At 50.3% G+C, this 21669-nt stretch overlaps 1 protein-coding gene and 1 pseudogene across 4 annotated transcripts; one reads left to right on the top strand and one right to left on the bottom strand.

Moving 5' to 3' along the window:
* Positions 1–1839: 1839 nt before the first annotated feature.
* On the bottom strand, positions 1840–3966 carry LOC309968920 (swi5-dependent recombination DNA repair protein 1 homolog; annotated as a pseudogene). The gene is made up of 2 exons: positions 3766–3966; positions 1840–2354 (listed from the first exon to the last, which is right to left on the bottom strand). The product of its transcript is annotated as a swi5-dependent recombination DNA repair protein 1 homolog (transcript).
* Positions 3967–5456: 1490 nt separating this feature from the next.
* On the top strand, positions 5457–19601 carry POU6F1 (POU class 6 homeobox 1; the record flags this gene model as incomplete). 3 transcript variants are annotated; one of them, XM_082850291.1, is made up of 10 exons in its annotated part: positions 5457–5504; positions 7032–7227; positions 10771–10887; positions 11870–11998; positions 12519–12772; positions 13397–13525; positions 14151–14354; positions 17250–17391; positions 17962–18130; positions 19256–19601. In XM_082850291.1, the coding sequence occupies 10 exons, from the start codon at positions 5457–5459 to the stop codon at positions 19599–19601; spliced, it is 1734 nt and encodes a 577-aa protein (XP_082706417.1). The 3 variants fall into 3 exon arrangements, with proteins under 3 accessions (XP_082706417.1, XP_082706416.1, XP_082706415.1); XM_082850290.1 differs by having other exon boundaries at positions 10766–10887; positions 11773–11998; XM_082850289.1 differs by having other exon boundaries at positions 10700–10887; positions 11773–11998.
* Positions 19602–21669: the final 2068 nt, after the last annotated feature.

Below are 21669 nucleotides of genomic sequence, written 5' to 3'. Positions count from 1 at the left end.
GCAAGGATGATGGCAAGGCTTGGGGCCTGAGCACCTGTGGAAGGATGAAGCTGCCGTTTGCTGAGATGGGGAAGGCTACAGGCAGATGGAGCAGGTCTGGGGTAGAAGTCAGGAGTTTGGTTTTGAACATGTTGAGTAGGAGATGATGTGAGCAATCAGTAGGTAGTTGGATATATGAGTCTGAAGTTCCCAGGTGAGGTCTAAGCCGGAGAGTTAAGACTTGGTGATTGTCAGACTGGGTGAGACCGTCTTGGGAGCCCAGCTACAAATCTGTACTAATCTCCTGCTTCCTGTCCTTGTGGCCTTTTTAGATGGCAGCTCTGCAGGAGGTAAGTAGGTGCACAATTTAAATATAAATGTGGTGTAGAGCTGGAGATGCTGATGTCAACAAACAGCCTTGCTGGAGAGGATTATGTCAAAAATTTGAAAGGTAATTTCCCATAACAAATGTAACTTTCTTTCCCGTGAATACCAGTAAAACTCATTCCAGTTTAACCAGCCATCCTTTCAATACACGCAGAGTGCTCTCCACCCCCAAAAATGATTATAATGAGAAGGTACTTTACACCTTGAAAACCTCAGACGCATTAAGTGTAAAGTGATTAAAAGCACAGAAATGAGGCTGAGTTAAAAGTCTGAATCCCGGGACCGCCTTGGTGGCACAGTGGTTAAGAATCCGCCTGCCAATGCAGGGGACACGGGTTCAAGCCCTGATCCGGGAAGATCCCACATGCCGCCGAGCAACTAGGCCCGTGTGCCACAACTACTGAGCCTGCGCTTTAGAGCTCACGAGCCACAACTACTGAAGCTCACACGCCTAGAGCCCGTGCTCCACAACAAGAGAAGCCACTGCAATGAGAAGCCTGCGCACCACAAGGAAGAGTATCCCCCGCTCGCCGCAACTAGAGAAAGCCCGCGCGCAGCAACGAAGACCCAATGCAGCCAAAAATAAATTAAAAAAAAAAAGAAGAAGGCAAAGGAGGAGGCTCTGTCTGGGCACTGCTTCCTGTCCCAGCTTTAACCATGATCTATGTGTGTACTGGAGTTCTACTGCTGGGGTGATCATAAGAGCCCCTTCTCTTAAAACAGACAGTCGATCATCTCTCTTCACTGCTGTCAGGCTGTGGGCACTGCATGGCATCATGAGCTCAAAGGAGGCCATCCAGATGTACTATTTACCACAGTCATTGGGGTGGAAACCCTAAAACCCCTAGGGTGAGCCAGCAATTGCACTCCTAGGTATATACCCCAAAATTGAAAACAGGTGTTGCAACAAACACTTGTACACAAAGATTCATAGATGCCCTATTCACAGTAGCCAAAAGGTAGAAGCAACCCAAACGTCCATCAGCAGATGAATGGATAAACAATATATGGCATATCTATACGTTGGAATTTTTTTTGACATATGAGTTTATCTACTAGACCAGCCAGACGGAAATATGTGGTAAATGGATGGAAACAAGGGTCATAAAATGAGAGAGGCAGGCATTTTTAGACCCATTTTGGTTTAGACATTCACCTGGTTGGACTGTTTTTTAACATTTACAATAAAACTTTTTTTTTTTACCACAATAAACAAAACAATGCATTAAAACTACTTCCAGGATTGTCCAAATTATTTTTTAATCATTATTAACATTTTTCATATTTATTTAAATGTTGTTTCCTTTAGCAAATTTATCCAAAATACTGAATTTTCATTTTAGAACTTGGTTTATATTTAGATCATAACAGAGTTCCCAAATTGGCTTTCATCAGGATACCTTTCTCTAAGCTCTAGTGGTTGATACCTTCTCTTTAAAATATATAAGCATCTTTTTTATTATGTTGTCATTCTCAAAGATACTCTGGAGAAAAAAATATGAATGAAACTCGTACGAATTCTTCTTCATTTCTGTTAGAGTGTAGCAATATATCATCTTACACATAGTGATCTATCAAATGGGTGAGGCTCAGTTTCTTGTTCTTTTCAGACATAGTTGATTGCAGCTCACAGAGTAACATCTGCCTACAACTTCTTCACTTCCTTATTAACAGCTGTAACTGGGACAGGTCATTCTTTGAGTGATACAGTTTGACTAGTTTTAGCCTGTGAAGAAGGTCTTCTTTCTCCCGAATCTCCACCTATTTTGCTTTTTCTTCATTTAATCCTTGTTTGGGAAGAATTCTCCTTCACAAAATCATTTTGGAGACCTCTGCGTGACCCAGTATCCAGTGATATAGATTCACTTGCATCGATATTCTTAAAAGTATTTTTCAAATATGTATTTTCTTCTACCTCACGATGTGTTTAAAATTTTCTTGAAATTCCAGTTTTCTTCTGCTAAAGATGCTGGCTTCTCTGAAAAGATCTGATTTTTAAAAATTTTTATTTATTTATTTATTTATTTTTATATAGCAGGTTCTTATTAGTTATCCATTTTATACATATTAATGTATACATGTCAATCCCAATCTCCCAGTTCATCCCACCACCACCACCCCCCACACACACTTTCCCCCCTTGGTGTCCATACATTTGTTCTCTACATCTGTGTCTCTATTTCTGCCCCGCAAACCAGTTCATCTGTACCATTTTTCTAGGTTCCACATATATGCGTTAATATACGATATTGTTTTTCTCTTTCTGACTTACTTCACTCTGTATGACAGTCTCTAAGTCCATCCACATCTCTACAAATGACGCAATTTCGTTCCTTTTTATGGCTGAGTAATATTCCATTGTATATATGTACCACATCTTCTATATCCATTCATCAGTCGATGGGCATTTACGTTGCTTCCATGACCTGGCTATTGTAAATAGTGCTGCAATGAACATTGGGGTGTATGTGGCTTTTTGAATTATGGTTTTCTCTGGGTATATGCCCAGTAGTGGGATTGCTGGGTCATATGGTAATTGTATTTTTATTTTTATTTTTTTTATAGTGGAATTCTTTTTTAAATTTATTTTATTTTTGGCTGCGTTGGGTCTTTGTTGCTGTGCACAGGCTTTCTCTAGTTGTGGCGAGCAGGGGCTACTCTTCTTTGCGGTGCGTGGGCTTCTCATAGCGGTGACTTCTCTTGTTGCGGAGCACAGGCTCTAGGCATGCGGGCTTTGGTAGTTGTGGCGCACGGGCTTAGTTGCTCCAAGGCATGTGAGATCTTCCCGGACCAGGGCTCGAACCTGTGTCCCCTGCATTGGCAGGCAGGTTCTTAACCACTGTGCCACAAGGGAAGCCCTATTTTTAGTTTTTTAAGGAACCTCCATACTGTTCTCCATAGTGGCTGTGTAAATTTACATTCCCACCAACAGTGCAAGAGGGTTCCCTTTTCTCCATACCCTCTCTAGCATTTGTTGTTTGTAGATTTTCTGGTGATGCCCATTCTAACCAGTGTGAGGTGATACCTCATTGTAGTTTTGATTTGCGTTTCTCTAATAATTAGTGATGTTGAGCAGCTTTTCATGTGCTTCTTGGCCATCTGTATGTCTTCTTCGGAGAAATGTCTATTTAGGTCTTCTGCCCATTTTTTGATTGGGTTGTTTGTTTTTTTAATATTGAGCTGCATGGGCTGTTTATATATTTTGGAGATTAATCCTTTGTCCCTTGATTCATTTGCAAATATTTTCTTCCATTCTGAGGGTTGTCTTTTCGTCTTGTTTATAGTTTCCTTTGCTGTGCAAAAGCTTTTAAGTTTCATTAGGTCCCATTTGTTTATTTTTGGTTTTATTTCCATTACTCTAGGAGGTGGGTCAAAATGATTGTTTTTTTCATTCTTGACTTTAAGACACTTTACCACGCCATTTAATTATGGGAATTAAATGAAGTTCTTGTTTTCCTTAATCGTTCTCTAAGTGTTGCACTCACAGATTGTTTTCTTGAACTATTCGTGTGGGGGAGGTGATGGATTGGCACAGCCCTGTGGAGCGCTGGGTAAAGTCACAGCTGAGTCTGATGGACTTTCCATCTTGGAAATGAAATCTTGGTTTACCTGTGCTTCCGCCTTCCCCAGAGAGTGCGAGAGCCCGTACAATGGAATTTTTTCACAGCTCTTTTCTGTGAAAAGAAATGAAGCACTGATACATGCTGCATCACAGATGAACCTTGAAAACCTTCTGCAAAGTAAAAGAAGCCAGACACAAAAAGGCCCCATATTGTATGATTCCATTTATGTGAAATATTGGGAATAGGCAAATCCACAGAGACAAAGCAGATTCGTGGTTGCCAGGGGCTGGGGGTTGGCAGGGGAAGCACTGCTCATGGGTATGGGATTTCCTTTTGGATGATGAAAATGTTCTGGAACTAAATAGTGGTGATCGTTGCACAACATTGTAAATGTACTGAATTCCATTGAGTCATACACTTTAAAATGGTAAATTTGATGTTATGTGAATTTTACCTCAATTAATAAAATAACAAAAAAAAAAAAAAAAAAAGGAAAAGAAACGAAGCAGACCCAGGGGTAGAAGAGGAAGAGGAAGAGAATGGTGAGGAATCCGGAACACTTCTCCGAGCTTAGTGTCCTCATCCATAACATGGCGATACTAATGCTCCCATCCCCCAGCTGGCATGAGTAATGATGTGAGTTAGTGTTCCGTAAAATGCTTAGCACAGTGGGCACTCAGAATAGAGGTTAACTTACTCTTTTCTATATAAGTGCCTAAAACTAGTTGTCCCCTTGATTACCTCTGTTTCTTGTGACTGTGGTTTGTGGCTCCAGCAGGACCGCCTGTTTCTTGCAAGGGCTTGTCTCACTCTCTCTCACTGCATGTGGCAGCTGCTGCACCATCTGGGATGTTGTCCTGCCTCCCATGTCAAAGGCCAGTATGGTTCTCGGACCACTGCCACAGAATCCCCTGAGTGCTGATTTTGGGGCACCCACCTACTAAATCAGACTCTGGGGATGTTTGGTCTGGGGAAATCGGGGTAGGGGGGTCCTGCATTTTTGATGTGTTCCAGGTGATAATTGGACACATTCGTCTGAGACAACTGTTTTAATTTATTCCTATCTTTACCATCTCTTCCAGGAAGTCCACTCAGACCCCTCCCCTGAGACATGCTCTGATACCCAGTGTGCTCCTTACTTGCGTCTGGTTCTGAGAGTCTGGGTCAAAGTCACCTTGGGCTCTGCTGGGTCTGCTCTTTCCCACTGGACTGGGGAACTCCCAGGGAAAGATGCCTGGCCCCCTCTTTCCTCTTGTCACACTCGCTCCTCTTGAGTGTAGGTTCTCCTAGGATGCTGTAGGAAGTGAGACACTTTAGTTTTAAAGTCCTTAGAATCCTATTTCCTTTACTTCTACACATACCTGGGAGACCTTAGCTCCTCTCTCTTCCTTCCATTCTACTTCGGACTTTTTGAGATGGCATGGACATTTTATTACTGTGTCGCATCAGCCTTTGCTTTTCCCATCCCATCTCACCCTGCAGGATGTGTAGGTGTGGGCCAGCCCCACCCCACCCTGACAAGTGACCATGGATCCTGGAGCCGGGCCAGACTCATCTCTGACTGTCAATGAGCAGGTATCTTCTGGGGCAGGAAGAGGTGGGGGAGTGAGGGTAATGGACCAAGGAGGAAAACTCCATAGAGCCCCTCGTCTGTTTCTTACCAGAAACACCCGTCCAGATCGTCACTTTACCTATCCAGATGTAGTTGTCAGCTGGGATTTCTCAGGGGCTGGGTTTGGGGACTTAAGCTGTGACTTTAAAAAGTGAAATTAAAATGTGAAAATATGTATAAGTTAACATGGGGAAAGATTTGGGTATCAGGGAATTAATTTTTTTTCTTGCTTACATATCATTTTCTAATTTTTCTTGCAATGACCTTTTATTACTTATGTAATTTTTTTTTTCTTTGGAGAGCGTGGTTTATGGAATCTTAGTTCCCTAACCAGGGATCGAACCCAGGCCCCTGGCAGTGAGATGCCAGGGAATTTCCGACTTATGTAATTTTTAAAAGGAGAAAAAAGATTAACTAACATCTCTTAAAATGTGATGGGAGTAAAGTCCTTCACAGGTCAAGTTTGAGTCAGAAAGGGAACGGCTGGGGGGGGGTGGTTATTGCACTCTTACTCCCCTGATGGGTCACAGTGTTGCTTTTTTCCAGCAGTCTCTGGCTGGATCCAGTTTTCAGGCCTAAGGAGCGTGTTGTGGGAGTGTCTTCAGGCCTAGGCGGAGCAAGGCCTGACACAGAGTTTTTAATGTACCGGGTGTCCCTGACTCTTGAATGGCCCAGTTGGAAGCATGTCAGTGCTGGAGGTAAAGCACTGAGTGCTGGCTCTTTCAGCAGGAAAGGGGACCCAGTGTTCCGAGGAGGCCCAGGGGCTGCCTGCATTGCTGGGCGTGGGGGCTCTGCTCCAGGTTGGAGCACGCCCACAGCAGAAGGCACACTGGAGCTGCAGGCCCACAGGGTACAAAGCTCCAGTCCAGGAGGGCCAGCGAGAGGCCACGTCTTCAGGATTCCTGACCCTCGCTTCAGGAAGTTGGCTTGGAGGGAAATCTTGGCCCGTACCCCAGAGTTTTGGAAATAAAGGAACCATGAGCTTAAAAAGTTACTCGGTATCGTGGAGCATTCATTTTTCACTCCTGTAATAACTCAAGGGACGTGAAGAGGGATTTGCTTCTTGTCCCAGCTTAAGCTGTGGATATGGTGTTAGGGGCCATCGTAGTCACACTCCGATATCCTAGCAGCCAAGAAGACGACCTTGCAAGGCTGTGGGAGAGGACTTTACCACTCCCTGAACTGAACCCAAGAGAGGAAACAAACAGAAATGTCCCCAAGTGGTCTGGCTCTGTGGGACTTTTCCTAGCTCGTGTCAGGCCCTTCTCCCTGTCACCAGGGCCTACTTTCTCCTAGTACCTCCTTCCCTGGAATCAGGGAGCTGCAGTCTGCTCCAGGCTCTGGAATTCTCACAGAGCACACAGTCCTTGAGCCAGGAGGTCTGCATCCTGACATGCTCTCTCCTCTCTCCCTCAGCCATACCTAGAGCTCCGGTTCCCCAGGGCTGATCCGCCCCTCCCCCCAGCAGTGTCCCCGTCCTCTGTTTGCAGGTCATCGTGATGTCAGGCCATGAGACCATCCGAGTTCTGGAGGTTGGAGTGGATGCCCAGATCCCTGCTGAGGAGGAGGGCAAAGCACTGGAAGGTGTGGCCGCCGAGGGCTCCCAGAGCGGAGGCCCCACCAAAGCCGGTGAAGCTGCTGGTGAAGCTGGGCCAGACAACCCAGACTCCTCCGCAGAGGCAACTGGTATGAGGCTACCCGCTCCCATGTGGCATTGCTCCGCCTGAGTCCCCTCCTGTGTTCCCCCCTGGAGAGCCAGCGCGAAGCCGGAGGGGGCTAGGTGGCTTTAGGGTCTCACTGTCATCCTGTCCACTGGACAGCCTCTGGTCACAATCTGTACTGTTGGTCAGCTCCTAGGCCACTCCTTGTCCCTGGAACTTTAGCTCTGGTTTCAGTCACTTACAGACCTAAACTGGGATGGGTCAGGGTGAGGGGATTGAATTAACCTCAGAGAGGGCTGCCAGGTCTAAACCAGACCCTCAAGCTCAAGGCGGAGAGGACTAAGCCTTCAGGATCCTGACGGCCCTTCCAAATCAGTACCTTTTGTGGTAGAGCTGGGCGGTGCCAGGAGTTGGGGATGGGAGGCCATCATACCTACCTTGGACTAAGGATGTGTGTGTTAGGGAGGGCCTTGTAGAATCCCAGCCCCTCACTCCCAGCTGGGCTGGCATGAGTCTAGCCTGGTGGGCTTATTTGTGCTCTTATTCTCCAAAGATGACTTCAGGGCATGAGTTTGATTCTCCTGCATGTGGAATGTATATGGCTGATTGACTCACGCTGTCTCCCCTAATGACCCTGCAGTACAGCTGTGAGAACGCCTGGGCTGTTCTAGAAGCTGGGGCTGGTCCTAGGCACTGCTCTCTGGGCACAGGGCACCCTTTCATTGACTTTCCTCATTAACACCTTATTAACACCTTTTGCAGGAAGCCTGGGGCCTCTCTTGCCAATTCCCCCAGAAAGCCATGATTCATCTCCCCTTGCTTTCTGCTGAACTTCGCCCCTTCCCTAGATTGGAGATGTGGTTGGGGGAGAGGGTGTAGGCCAAGAGGGGGAGACAAGAAGAGAGCAAAGAGAACAGGCAACTCTTTAACAAAACCCGTGCCAGATCTCACCTCCCTCGTTCTACTCGCAAATCAGTGTGCAGATCCATTTGGGACCCTAGTAACCCGGGTTATCTTTTCTCCTTTTGAGTAAAGGAATGACAAGAGACGTGACCACTTTCCCCTAGCCTGGAAATGTTCTGCTTCCTTGTTGAGGCCAGGATGAGCCACCACCTGCTCCCATGGGCCAGTGCCCTGGTGAGCAGACAGGAAAGACAAGGATTCTCCATCTCGGCCACCCTTTCCATTTCTTTCCAGGTTTATCCACAGTGCCTTAACTGCCTTTTTTACCCTTTCATCCATCTTCCGTATCTCTGGCGCCTTAATTCTGCTCCTTATCCAAAACCTGCTCTCAGGAATTGATCAGAGATCAATTATTTACAACTTAGCATGAGTGTTCATGGTAGTGTGCATCTTCTTCCAGAGGTTTGTATACTTAAGCTTTTCACCAAAGTCTTCTTTATAAAGGAATTTCAGTCATTGTCAAGCAGGGAAGGGTGGTACGTTGATGGTACCTCCTAAGGAGCTGCCAGCTTAAACTGTGGCTTTGACGGAACGTTTCTGTGTGTGTAATATTGAGAAGTGTTTCCTCTTAAAACAAAATAAAACTAAGTAATAGGAAACTTTCAGGATGAAAAAAGAATCTAGTGATTTGTGTCACTCTAAATTATTACCCAAACCTTGTCACACATACACATTTTTATAGGTGGGGCCCCTGAGGGCAGGCTAAGTAGCATGACACTTACCACCATATTATTTCATATTCCGTGTCCTTTATTGACAGATTCACTCATCTGATTCTGGTTTTGGCTATTATCAAACTGTCTGATTTTTCATTGTCATAAACAGTGCTGCTTTGAATGGCCCTTTAATTTTATTTTTCTTTGAGGTGTAGTCCACCCAAATTCCTTTTGAAGAGAAGCCAATTGTTTACATAGGAGGAAGTCATCACATGGAAAAATACAAAATCTTGCCGTCAATGAGGGAAAAAGTAATTGGCTATGAGGTACCACCTATGCCTATTAAGCCAGGAAAATAAATAAACAGTGATAAAACCTAAATTGGGTGGTGCTGTGAGAAACAGGTACATTGTTGATGGTGCTGTAAACTGGTTCAGTCTTCCTGAAAAGCAGTCTAGCAGGAAGCTACAAAAACCCTAAATGTAGGCAGACCCTAGGGCCCATGGTCCTACTCTGGAAATACAGCATATCCTAATGAAATGACTGTACACATGGTAAGCTTTCCTCACTCGTGTCTATCACATTCCCATTTCCTCACTTTCCTTTTTAGGTTTCATTACACTTCGTCAAGCAAAATATTTTTTAAATTTCCAGAGGTTCAGATTATCCTTCTCTGATTTTTTTTTTTTCAATAGTTAGAAATGTATCTCCCCTTCACAGTGGAGATAAATCTGCCATTTTGTTTTCTTTAGTATTTTATAAGGCTTTTGTGGTCGTTGCTTGTCTCTTTCATTCTTTAAGCAATCTGGATTTTTAAATTAAATACTGTAAACAGTCTAGTCCTTAGTTAGGTTGGTGCCTTTCCAGATTAAAGCACAGGCTGGGAATGCAACCTTGGAAGGTTATCTAGTTCAGTGGTTCCCACTTTGTCTGTGTGCTGTATCACAAGGGAGCTTAGAAGAAAAAGAGAGAGATGAAAGGTTCCTGGCCTCCACTCCTGGGCATTCTGACTCAGTAGGCCTAGACTAGGGCCTGGAAACCTATACCCAGTCAGTATTTAGAAGCCACTGGTGTGATGAACTGGGAGATCGGGATTGACATATATACACTAATATGTATAAAATGGATAACTAATGAGAACCTGCTGTATAAAAAAAAAAAATTAAAAAAGGAACCACTGATCTGGTCGAACACACAACACCTAGATTCTCTTTAATGTCTCACCATATATTAAATAATAACCCCTCTCCGCATTGTTGTGTGGCTTTAAAGAGGTTTCCTGGTACGGGTCCCAGTACCTAACTAAATCCAGGTGGCAAGAGGAAGCTCTCACCTGGGTGAAAAGCTCCAATGCATAGGAAGTTCCTTTAGAACTTCCTAGAAGCTGGTCACCCAGACTTCAGACCTCAGGGAATGGCAAGAAGAAAAGCTGCCTGGCCTGGAGAGCCCCGTTAATCCTGAGTGTATCCAAGACATGTCACTTCCAAGACTTCACCCTACAGGAGTCCCGCCCCTTCCCCAAGCCAGCCCCTGCGTCCAAAAAGTAGCCTGAAGGTTGAACAATGATCCAGTTGCTGGATGAGCCAGTCGATCCCATTGATTCGAGCTCCTTCTCTCCCTGACACATGTTCCTTTCTGCTACTGATTATGTGATAGGTCCTAGCATCCTACAGAGCCAGGAGATGAGAGACTGATACCCAGCTGTGCCTGGGTCTGCATTTTCTTCATCCACCTGTGAGAAGAGGGTGGCCTACCTTCCAGGTCTGGCACAGGGTTCTCCAGCCTCCTATTCTCACTGCCCATAGCTTTTGGGAAGCTGCCTCTGTGGGCCAGGGAAGGCCAGTGATTGGCCTCGGGTTATGCAGAAATACAATGTAGGGCTGAGGGTCGTCACGCTCACCCAGGCTCACTCCTTGTCCCTCTTTGTCCCAATGCCACGTGAAGTGGAGTCACTCCCGGGGATGCCTCCGAGCCCTGCCCCTGCCGTTGCCACCTTCAGCCAAGCCCCATGCCAGCCTCAGGCATCGCAGACCCTGACGCCACTGGCTGTACAAGCTGCCCCCCAGGTAAGGGCCACCCCAGGGAGCTGGGCAGAGGGCAGTGGGCAGGAGCAAGGCATGGGATGGCCAACATGGGCTGGCCGCGGGATCTGGGAACTCCATGAGGCAGGACGGGGAAGGGGCTGTGGCTGGAGGGAGGGAGTCTCCTACTAGGTACCCCTGGCCTCTCCCCTGCCCCAGGTCAGGCCCCCTGGGAAAAGTAGATCTGCATTTGCCAGGTAATCTCCTTGGGTTGAGGAAGGATTATAGAGATTACGTTAACTCCTTCAAGTCATCTAATGACTAAGTGAGTGAATACCCTTGTCAGCCCCTCTAGGGGATGCCTAGAAGAGTTCATGGATTTTTGGTCCTCATTTAGAGCCAGGGGCAGCCCCGGCTCAGTGAGAAACTGTCTCCAGGGGCCTCCAGGCATGCTGAGCTCCCTGTGACCTTTCACTGCAAGCACAGTTCTCCGAGGCATCCATCAGGATTGTCCTCCCTCAGAACCTCCTGGAGGCCCCTGTGGGTCTTGACCACTTGGTTCCACCAGCCCCTGCCCCCTGCTTCCTGGCCACAAAGCATTGGTCCTGGGGGCAAGGGCCCGGGGAAGGCTTGGGAGGCACCAGACCGTGGTGGGAGAGGCCTGTGGCCCTTCCTGGCCCTTGAGCAGGGCTAGGCCCTGTCCCTGATATGAGCTGCTTCTCTGAAGGCAGTGTAGCCCAGTCCAGGTGCCCCTCGGCGGGGCTGGGCCTCCAGCTAGGGCTTGTCTCTTCCCCGTGCTCATGCGGCCTTTTCCCACTGCCCTCAGAATGCCTTGCGCGCTCAGCTGGGTCTGAGAGACCCAGTGTCTGCGCTGTCGGTGTTGATTTTGTATTTTTTCTTTTCTTTCTGAAATCTCGTTTGCTTTTGCAGGTCTTGACTCAGGAAAACTTAGCCACAGCTCTGACAGGAGTTATGGTTCCAGCAGGGGCAGTTACTCAACCTCTTCTTATCCCCATCGGTATTGCAGGTCAAGTGGCTGGCCAGCAGGGGCTGGCCGTGTGGACAATTCCTACAGCAACCGTGGCCGCCCTCCCAGGACTGACCGCTGCTTCTCCCACGGGGGGAATTTTCAAGCCACCTTTAGCCGGTCTCCAAGGTAACGGCAACTCTCCCCAGGACTGCACCAGGCTCCCCACCACCTTACACTACCATCCCTGCACGTGTGCTTGCCATGTTGGACTCCAAACCCGCGGCCCTCCCAGGGCGACAGCCCTGGAGTCTGGATCTGGTGTCCCAGGCACCCAGCCACAGAGCTGCTGCACCACCTTGGGACTCTAGGCCATGGTACCATGCTGGCCCAGCAGGCCTCTCTTCCTTCAGCCAACTGTCTGAGACTACCCCTCCCCCCTGCGCCAGAACTCACCCCGTGACCAGCCTCCTGAGAAGGACTGCAAGAAGATCCAACTTCTGGTTTTCAATCTACACCTCTCCAGGCCCAAGGGAGGGGGGATGAGAGAAGTTGGCGTGTGCCGCCCCCGCCAAGATCAAGTGAATCACAGCTGCCTGTCCCCCCTGCCCCAACCCCCCCTCGTTCTCGTGCCAGATCCCTTGGGATTGGAGCCTCCCTGGGCTACGGCTAGGCGTTTGAGCACCTCTGTCTCTGCCTTGCTCCGTAGCAGCTGCCGTGCTGAACGCCGCTCTCCCGGCACCTGTACAAGCTGCCCCACCGGCCCAGGCCTCCTCGCCCACCCGGCCCCGACCGCCAGCCCAGCCCCAGACGTTGATCCAGACCCAGCCGCTGCTGCAGACCACACCTGCCATTCTGCCGCAGCCCACTGCTGCCACCGCGACTGCCCCCACCCCCAAGCCAGTGGACAGCCCCCCACAGATCACCGTTCAGCCTGCAGGCTTCGCGTTTAGCCCAGGAATCGTAAGCTGCTGCCCCCACCAGGGGCTAAACGGGGATGGACCGAATCTCTGGCCAAGGGTGAACCTGACCCTTCCCTCGGGGGAGGAAGGAGGTAGAGGACCAGCCCCCTGCACACGGCTCTCTTGCAACACTTCGGCACAGATGGGCTCCTTCTGAGGCCTTCCCCTGCAGCTGCCAGCCCATCCGTCCCAGACAAGAGCAGACAACCTCTGCCAAGAGGGCTGGGCAAATCCTCCAGAACCTGAACCACTGGACCAGCCTTGGAGGGTGGGATGATGTCTGGGGATTGCAAACTTGTGAGCTGTCGCTAAGGTGGAGTTAGAGGCTGTTAGATGTGACTAGAGTCACATCAGCCCCTCCAGCCTGGCCTTTCTACTCTCCCAGGGCTAGCCCGAAAGATCAGCCAGAGTTACTCCTCCATGACTGCGACCCCACCCTTCCCTGCTCACCCCCTGCAGCCCCTGGCCCTGGACACTGTTCAGCTGGTGGACTTGGGCCTGCAGCCCACATTTACCTCTGCCCAGCATCCATCCCCCCTGCCCCAGTACCCTCGGCCCTCTTCCCTCTGCCTCGGGCTCTTTCTCGCCCCATCGCCTCTGAGCAAGGCTCTTCCTCCACCCACAGATCAGTGCTGCTTCCCTCGGGGGACAGACCCAGATCCTGGGCTCCCTCACTGCCACTCCGGTCATTGCCAACGCCGTTCCCAGCATGCCGGGGATCAGCAGTCAGATCCTCACCAACGCTCAGGGACAGGCAAGTGGTCAAAGCCAGGCTGAGGGGTGGGGTCTGGTGGAGATGCTGGCTGTGGACGAGGGGCAGGACGTGGGCTGAGGGCCATGGGAGCTCAACTAGGGTGACGAGCTGCTGTTCACACCTCTTGTGTGACAGCTCTCTGCTGATGCTGAGGCCAGGCAGGGGCGTAGCCCCCAGCCGGCCCTGGTGGTACTCACTCTAGCTGGGGGCTTTCGTTTACGGAACACTCGCTTTGTGACCAGCCTCTGTGCTGGGTGCTTTCTCATACACGACCCCACTTCTTGTTGAGTACACACCTACTGGGTGGAGATTTTTATTCCCGTTTTACAGGGGAGAAGGCTGAGGTTCAGAGAAATTAAGCCGCACCGTTAAAATGTGGCAGAGCAGGGATTCACATCCAGATCTGTCTGAATGCACATGCAAACCTACTCCTGCCCCACCACGGCTCTGGAGAGAGAATAAAGGAAGCGGCCCCTAGAGTGGGAATCCTTCACTTTCTTGTGAGGACACAGGCCCAGAGGGGTTAAGTGATTTGTCTCAGTCCCTTCCTGCCGATGTGGGGATTTGGGTTGGGGGTGGACCTGGACGCTGCCCTCACGCTTGGGGTCCCTATGTTTCCCCCCAGGTTATTGGAACACTTCCGTGGGTAGTGAACTCGGCCAGCATGGCGGCCCCAGCACCAGCCCAAAGCCTGCAGGTCCAGGCTGTGACCCCCCAGCTGTTGTTGAACGCCCAGGGCCAGGTGATCGCAGCCCTGGCCAGCAGCCCCCTGCCTTCTCCCGTGGCTGTCCGGAAGCCAAGCACTCCTGAGTCCCCCGCTAAGAGTGAGGTACAAGGGCTGGGTTGGGGGATGGGGGCAGGCAGTGCCATCTGGCATGGGTGGCCTCCCTCCAGGCTGTGAGCTGGACGACACTATTTCCTGAAGCCCCTGGGAAAGCAGGGCACCTCCCCAAAGCCGGGGGAGGTTCCAGGGTAGAAGGTTCACACGAGTCCACGCATTCTCTGCTTGGGAAAACAGCACCACCGTCCCCTGACCCCTTACCTACACACACCCAGCATGTGTATATGTGCCCTCAGAGGTCAATAGCAGTCTGAGAAAGCCAGGCAGGGGTGGTCAAAGTAAACTGGGCCTCCGTCAGCTCCAGGGTGAACAAATCGCTAGAAAGGCCCTGGGAGGTTCGTTCTGTACCCTCTCCCTCTTCACCCCTTCATCCCTCCACCCCTCCGCCCCGCACTGTGGCATTGATTATTCATTTATGTGTTCATTCTAGGAGCAGTTTTTGAGTGCCTACTATATTCCAGGTGCCGAAGATGTAGAGCTGAATAAGATGCCCTTCCTAACCTTAGGCAGCCCAGCATCAGAGACAATTATAAGTCAGCGTGGCAAAGGCTGTGATAGGGTCAGGATAAGGTGCTTTGGGAACCCAGAGAAGGGAGCTCTCAGCAGACTGGGGAGTTTGACAAGGCTTCGTAGAGTAGGACACTGAACTAATCTAAAGGGATGAGTTGGATGAGAGAGTGTTCTGCCTCCACAGAACTGCAGGAAGTACAGTGTGCCAGAGCAGAGGTTCTCAAACGTGAGCGTGCGGCAGAACCAACTGGAGGGCTTGCTGGGATGCAGATTCCCGGGCCCGACCCCAGAGCCTCTGAGTTAGTAGGTCTGGAGTGGCGTCCAAGAATTCACATCCCTAACAAGTTAGTGGTATGTAGCTTCCCAGCTTCATTGAATAACCTCTTAGCCTCATCTATAAAATGGAGGTGATAAGAGTACCAACTTCAGAAGGTTATGAATGTTAAAGGGTAGATTACACATAAGGCAGTTTATACTCTGGTACACAGAGAGCACTTGAAAAATCGTGCTTTTATTGTCATCACTCGTATTAGGTAGTGGGGAGGCGCGGGAGGGTTTTTAGCAGGGAAGTGGCTGATTAGATTTGCATTTAAAAAATTCCCTCCGTTATCCAGGTGGAGTCAAGAATTGGACTGTGGTGAGACTTGAGTCATCGTCCCTGTTAGGAGACAGCTTAAACAATTCTAGCCAGAGACAAGGAGCTCTGAACAAGGCCCTGGGGATGACGAGGGAATGACTTGAAGCTACCAGGAGGTAGAATTCAGGGAACAGGACCCATCCTAAAGGAATCTGCACTTTCAGGAAGCTTTAAAAAAAATCATACTAGGGCTTCCCTAGTGGCGCAGAGGTTGAGAGTCCGCCTGCCGATGACTCAGGGGAGACGGGTTCGTGCCCCAGTCCGGGAAGATCCCACATGCCGCGGAGCGGCTAGGCCCATGAGCCATGGCCCCTGAGCCTGCGCGTCCAGAGCCTGTGCTCCACAATGGGAGAGGCCACAACAGTGAAAGGGCCGCATACCACAAAAACAAAACAAAACAAAAAAGAATCATACTAAAAATACTAATTTCATATTTTTATAGTTTCTCCTGATTATAAATTCGATACATGTTATTTATAAAAATTCCAACATTATGTGTGATGTCAAAAAGTAAAAATCCCTTCTAACTCTACTTCCAGAGATGACTTCTGTTGACAGTTTGCTTTATATGCCTCAAGATTTTTTTTTTCCGGGTAATTCATATGTCTTTTTAAAGGAATTATTCCATAAAAACTGTTTTTCACCTTACTTTTTTTTCTTTCACTTAGCACTGTGACTCAGAGCTCTTTCCATGGCAGCAGTTAAGAGCGAAACCTTATTTTTTGTCATGGCTGCACAGTATCTTAATGTAGAGAGGTCTCAGAAGTCATTTGCCAGTTCCCTATTAATGGATATTTGGGGCCTGGAGGCTCTAGAATCAGGTTTAGGTTTCTCCTTCTTTTTTTTTTTTTTTTTTTTTTTTTTTGCAGTACGCGGGCCTCTCACTGTTGTGGCCTCTCCCGTTGCGGAGCACAGGCTCTGGACGCGCAGGCTCGGCGGCCATGGCTCACGGGCCCAGCCGCTTTGCGGCATGTGGGATCCTCCCGGACCGGGGCACACCCTGCATCGGCAGGCGGACTCTCAACCACTGCGCCACCAGGGAAGCCCCGAGGTTTCTCCTTTGAGGGCAGAGATTTGAGAGCAGTTATCTCAAGGGCGGACACTTGTTGGGGCTTTGACCAGGTGTGCTGAACCTTTCTGAGCCTCTGACCTGCCCGGGTCATAGGCAGCAACCAGGCCCCGGCTTGGTGGGGCACGTTCTATGCTTATTTTGGAGGTCATTATCATTGGGTGGGTGCTAATGTGTAGCTTCTAGTCTTGCTTTTTGGTGGGGCACAGGTAGGAGTGTGCTGGGTGAGTGAGGATTCCATGACCACTTTTTTAAAAAAATTAATTAATCAATTTATTTTTGGCTGTGTTGGGTCTCCGTTGCTGCATGTGGGCTTTCTCTAGTTGCGGCGAGCGGGGGCTACTCTTCGTTGCGGTGCGCAGGCTTCTCATTGTGGTGACTTCTCTTGTTGCCGAGCACAGGCTCTAGGTGCGCGGCTTCAGTAGTTGTGGCACCCGGGCTCCGTAGTTGTGTGGCTCGCAGGCTTAGTTGCTCCACGGCATGTGGGATCTTCCCGGACCAGGGCTCGAACCCGTGTCCCCTGCATTGGCAGCCGGGTTCTTAACCACTGCTCCACCAGGGAAGTCCCTCCATGCCCACTTTTGCCCTGCCTCTGGCCCCACCAGAGACTCCACCCCCCTGAAACAGGCAGGCGGGCAGTGGGGTTTGTTGGCGCTTCTCCTCGCAGGTGCAGCCCATCCAGCCCCCGGCAGCCATGCCCCAGCCAGCTGTGGTCATCGCCAGCCCAGCCCCAGCGGCCAAGCCAGCTGCCTCTGCTCCTATCCCGATCACCTGCTCAGAGACCCCTACTGTCAGCCAGCTGGTGTCCAGTAAGTGGCTTCTAGAGAGGTTGTGGAGAAGGGGAGAGGCGTTTATTTGGACACGATGACCTCATTAGATGACGCTCTCCTTAATAAACTTCCTGGAGTCCACAGGGGAAGGGCACAGGCCCATTGCCAGGAACTGGCTTTCTTATTCTCATTCTGTGGAGCTGCATTCTATGCATGATGATGGTGGAGGCTGCTTAGCCAGCTGTCTGGCTGCTTCTCTGAGAAGCCAAGCCATTGGCTGTCTCCCCTATGGTCTCTCACCCAGCATTTGAGGAATGTGGATGGCCAACAGGTGTGCTTGGGGCCAGGCTGGGGAGAATGGGGGAGGGTCAACAGTGAGAGCTGGAAGAACTTGAAAATAGGCCTCTACCTCTATACACATTGGTCCTGGCCCCTTACCCCCAAGTTTTATATGTCTTGGGGACAGGGGTGATGAGGGTCTTAAGGGTACATAGGTCTTTTGTCAAATGTCCTTATCCCTCACTACAGCACCAGGCTAGGCCAATGGGCAAGATAAGCAGTGAAGGTTGTCTGTCTTACACACACCCCTGCCCCCTTCCTCTGGCCTAGAGCCACATACCCCGAGTCTGGATGAGGACGGGATCAACTTAGAAGAGATCCGGGAGTTTGCCAAGAACTTTAAGATCCGGCGGCTATCCCTGGGCCTCACGCAGACCCAGGTGGGTCAGGCTCTGACCGCGACGGAAGGCCCAGCCTACAGCCAGTCAGCCATCTGCCGGTGAGTAAGGCTGCCTTGGACAAGGTCAGGGCACTCACGGGGGCCCAGGTGATCCGGCCCTTTTCCATATTCTCCCTGGCTTCCGCCCTCTTCCGGACAAGGAAAGCTGTTCTAAGGGTAGACATGAAAATCCTCGAGTAGCCAAAGTCTTTCTGGGGGCCCTCTGAAGTTTAGCCCCAAATCCTGAGCATTTATATTGTCTTTTATGGGAAAGCCAGGATCATAATCCACTTAGGAATCCTAGAGGGACAGGAGAACAACTTACGAAATTAGTCACAAAAGTGGGAGCTTCAGTTCTGGCTTGGTTCTCAACTCTAACCCACTATCACCCCATCATGCTCCCATCTCGCCCTCTTTTGAGGCATGACTATAAAGTGATGTAGCTGATTTTTCTGTGTGCAGCGTACAGACCGGTTCTGGTGCCGGTATTCAAGGAGGGGTAGGGAATTCCCTGCCGGTCTAGTGGTTAGGACACTGCTAGGGTCCCAGGTTCAATCCCTGTTCGGGGAACTAAGATCCCGCAAGCCACGTTACATGGCCCAAACCAAACAAACAAACAAAGAAAAGAAATGAAGGATAGCCGAGGGTTTCAAACACGAAAAAACACACGGTCCAGGGATGGCCAAAAGGTTTCATCTGCCTGCCAATTATATAGATTAGACTAGAGTGACTATTAGACTACCGTGCCATGTTGGGAATTCTGTAGTCACATCGGGGCTCAGCCAGAAAGAGTATTCTGTCTTAGAGATGCTGCAGTTGGAGGAGGACAGTACTTGCGACATCCGTTTGGCATCTCCGGAGGCCTCTCGAGATGACTCCTTAAAGGACCTCACCCATTGGGATATGAAAGTTCTGGAATGGTGCTCATCAAAGCAGTTGCCCTGTTATCATCGCACTACTGAACCGAGGCCATGGGAATGGTCTCCCTGTTATGACCTGGGGTACAGGACAGTCCGAGAAGTCTGGGCTTGGCCGAGCCAGGGCGTTTTAGTGGGGGTGGTGAGGGGAGCACTGAGCACAGCCCCACCAGCCCCGAGAGGAGCAGCCCCTTGTGGACAGCGCTCACGCCCGGTGTGGGGAGCAAGACACTCTCACTGTTCCTTCCTGGGCTTGGGTCACCTACAGGTTTGAGAAGCTGGACATCACGCCCAAGAGCGCGCAGAAGCTGAAGCCAGTGCTGGAGAAGTGGCTGAATGAAGCCGAACTCCGGAACCAGGAAGGCCAGCAGAACCTGATGGAATTTGTGGGAGGCGAGCCCTCCAAGAAACGCAAGCGCCGCACCTCCTTTACCCCCCAGGCCATAGAGGCTCTTAACGCCTACTTCGAGAAGAACCCGCTGCCCACAGGCCAGGAGATCACCGAGATTGCTAAGGAGCTCAACTATGACCGGGAGGTCGTGCGGGTCTGGTTCTGCAACCGGCGTCAGACGCTCAAGAACACCAGCAAGCTGAATGTCTTTCAGATCCCTTAGGGCTGAGCCCCCAGCCCTGTGTTCCAGCACTTTGTACCTTCCCTTGGCACCCGGCTGCAGCCACCGCCCTGCGGCATCTGTCATTCTGCCACACGTGGCTATGTTTGCCCTGGGTCGTGAGACTACACTGTGCGCCTGTGTTTCAGCCACCTCCCCCTCCCCCCATATCGTCCACATCCTGGGGAGGGCAGTGGGGCCCGTCTGAGACCTCCAGGCTTGGGCATGGTCACGCCAAGGGAGGGGATTTGTGGTGTCACTTGAAGAAGCACTTTGCTAATGTGGTTTTTGAAGGGTGAATTCTGGTTGGGAACCGGAAACTCCCCTCTCTGGAGCAGGGCTGCTGCAGCCTCTGAGGACGACTGGCCATTAGCTCTTGTTTCCGACAGGATTCTCTTTCCACTCTCCCTCCTCCTTTGCTCCTCTGGCAGGTACGGTGGCTAGTCCAGCAGAAACACAGCCTCACACCCCCCGCACACCGTCCCCCACCCTCTGCCTGCAGGTACACTGTCCCCTGAAAGAACCCAACACATACAATTCTGAAAAGGGTGATGTGCTGCTCGGAAGGTCAGATGCCATGTCTGCCTCGACCTCAAGGTCAGAAGGTTTCCACAGCCCTGGGGCCAGAACATGTGATCTCCTCTCCCCATCTCTCCCTGGTTCCTTTGGGAGGGTGGAAAATTGCCCTAAAACAGAATCTTTTCTTTTGTAAATCATGTTGGAAGGAAGCAACAGTGAACTCTAGCTGTCCTGGAGTTGACCTGGGTCTATAGCAGGTTGGGAACTTAGTAAATAAGGCCATCTGCCCAGATTTTAATCTGATCTCTGTCCCTGGCCATCTCCACATCAGAATGGTGTGGTTAAGAGAGCTTGCAGCCTGGAAAATCCCCCGGCCCAGCTAAGCAGGCACTGGTGTGTGTGTGTGTGGGGGGAATGAGGAAAGGAATGCTGACTCTCTCTTGTCCTCACACTCACCGCCCCCCCAGTCCTGGGCCCTTCTCAGAAGCAGCAAATTAAACAAGAAGCCAGACAGCAAGGCCCTGGGGGAAAAGAGCCAAGATCCAGAAAGAGCTGATGGCAGCCCTGGAAGGTCTTTTTGTGGAAAGTGACTTAACTCTAATTTTCTTTGGAACTTGAAGTCTTCGATACTGGAGGAGAAATCTAACTTTGTCCAGAGTCTTAGACCACGTGTTTGTGTAAACAATCCCCGCAGTGCGCTTCTAAGCTAAGAATACCCCTGGAGCAGGCTGGGGTTTGCCTTCAGAGAGGGTAGCTATGGTACACTGGGGGTTGGCATCTCATCCGAGCTGTTAAGTGAGTTTCCCAGCCTCACTGTGGCTGGGCCTCCCCTGGAATTCAGTAGGGGATCAGGAGAGCACTGCAAGGTTTGCTGAGATGAGCCCAGACTTGCTGTGTAGACTAGACTTAAAGGGTCACACACAAGTCACAGGGGTGAGCCACCCCCTCCTTTCACAACTCCTGTCCTTACAGAGCCAGGTCTCTAGGTCTCTACAATAAACCCTGAAGAGGTGACTGCCAGGCGAGGGCACATCACCACCTCTGTCAGACACTGGTGCAGAGCCTAGCCTCGCTTCCTCTGGCATGCTGTGTTTCCTTTCCTGCCTGCAGCTGCCCCCTCCCAGGCCCTACAAAGCCAGTGTGGCTGCCCTCTTGGTAGCTCTGCCAGTGAGAAGGCAGTTGTGTGTCCAATGGCCCGCTCCCGCCTACCCCACGCCACTGCATCCTGACCAACGAAACGCGCTCGAGTGTGGTGGAGGATGAGGAAGCCGGTGGGCACCTTGTCTGCCCCAGCCTCCCAGGAGAGACTACGTCTCCAAGGGTAAGGCTCCGCACTCAAGTTCAGGGTTATCAACCTGTCTCAATGAGATGACGAGCTCACTTAAGAGGGGTGTTGTAAACAAGTTTTCAGTAAGAATGAAGTAGTGCCAGAGTTTGTAAAGGATTCGATCACTTATAGTTCAATAAATTAGACAGATATGGGTTTTTACCCTCGAGCCCTTGTGTTCAGATATGCTTTCTTTTTTGGGAGAGACAAGTGGGTCGTGGCTGG

This window comes from Leucopleurus acutus, assembly GCF_964270905.1.
Source record: "Leucopleurus acutus genome assembly, chromosome: 11".
Classification (NCBI taxonomy): Eukaryota; Metazoa; Chordata; class Mammalia; order Artiodactyla; family Delphinidae; genus Leucopleurus; species Leucopleurus acutus.
The sequence above is the reverse complement of the archived record's forward strand: the minus strand, read 5'-3'. Positions and strand labels throughout refer to the sequence as shown.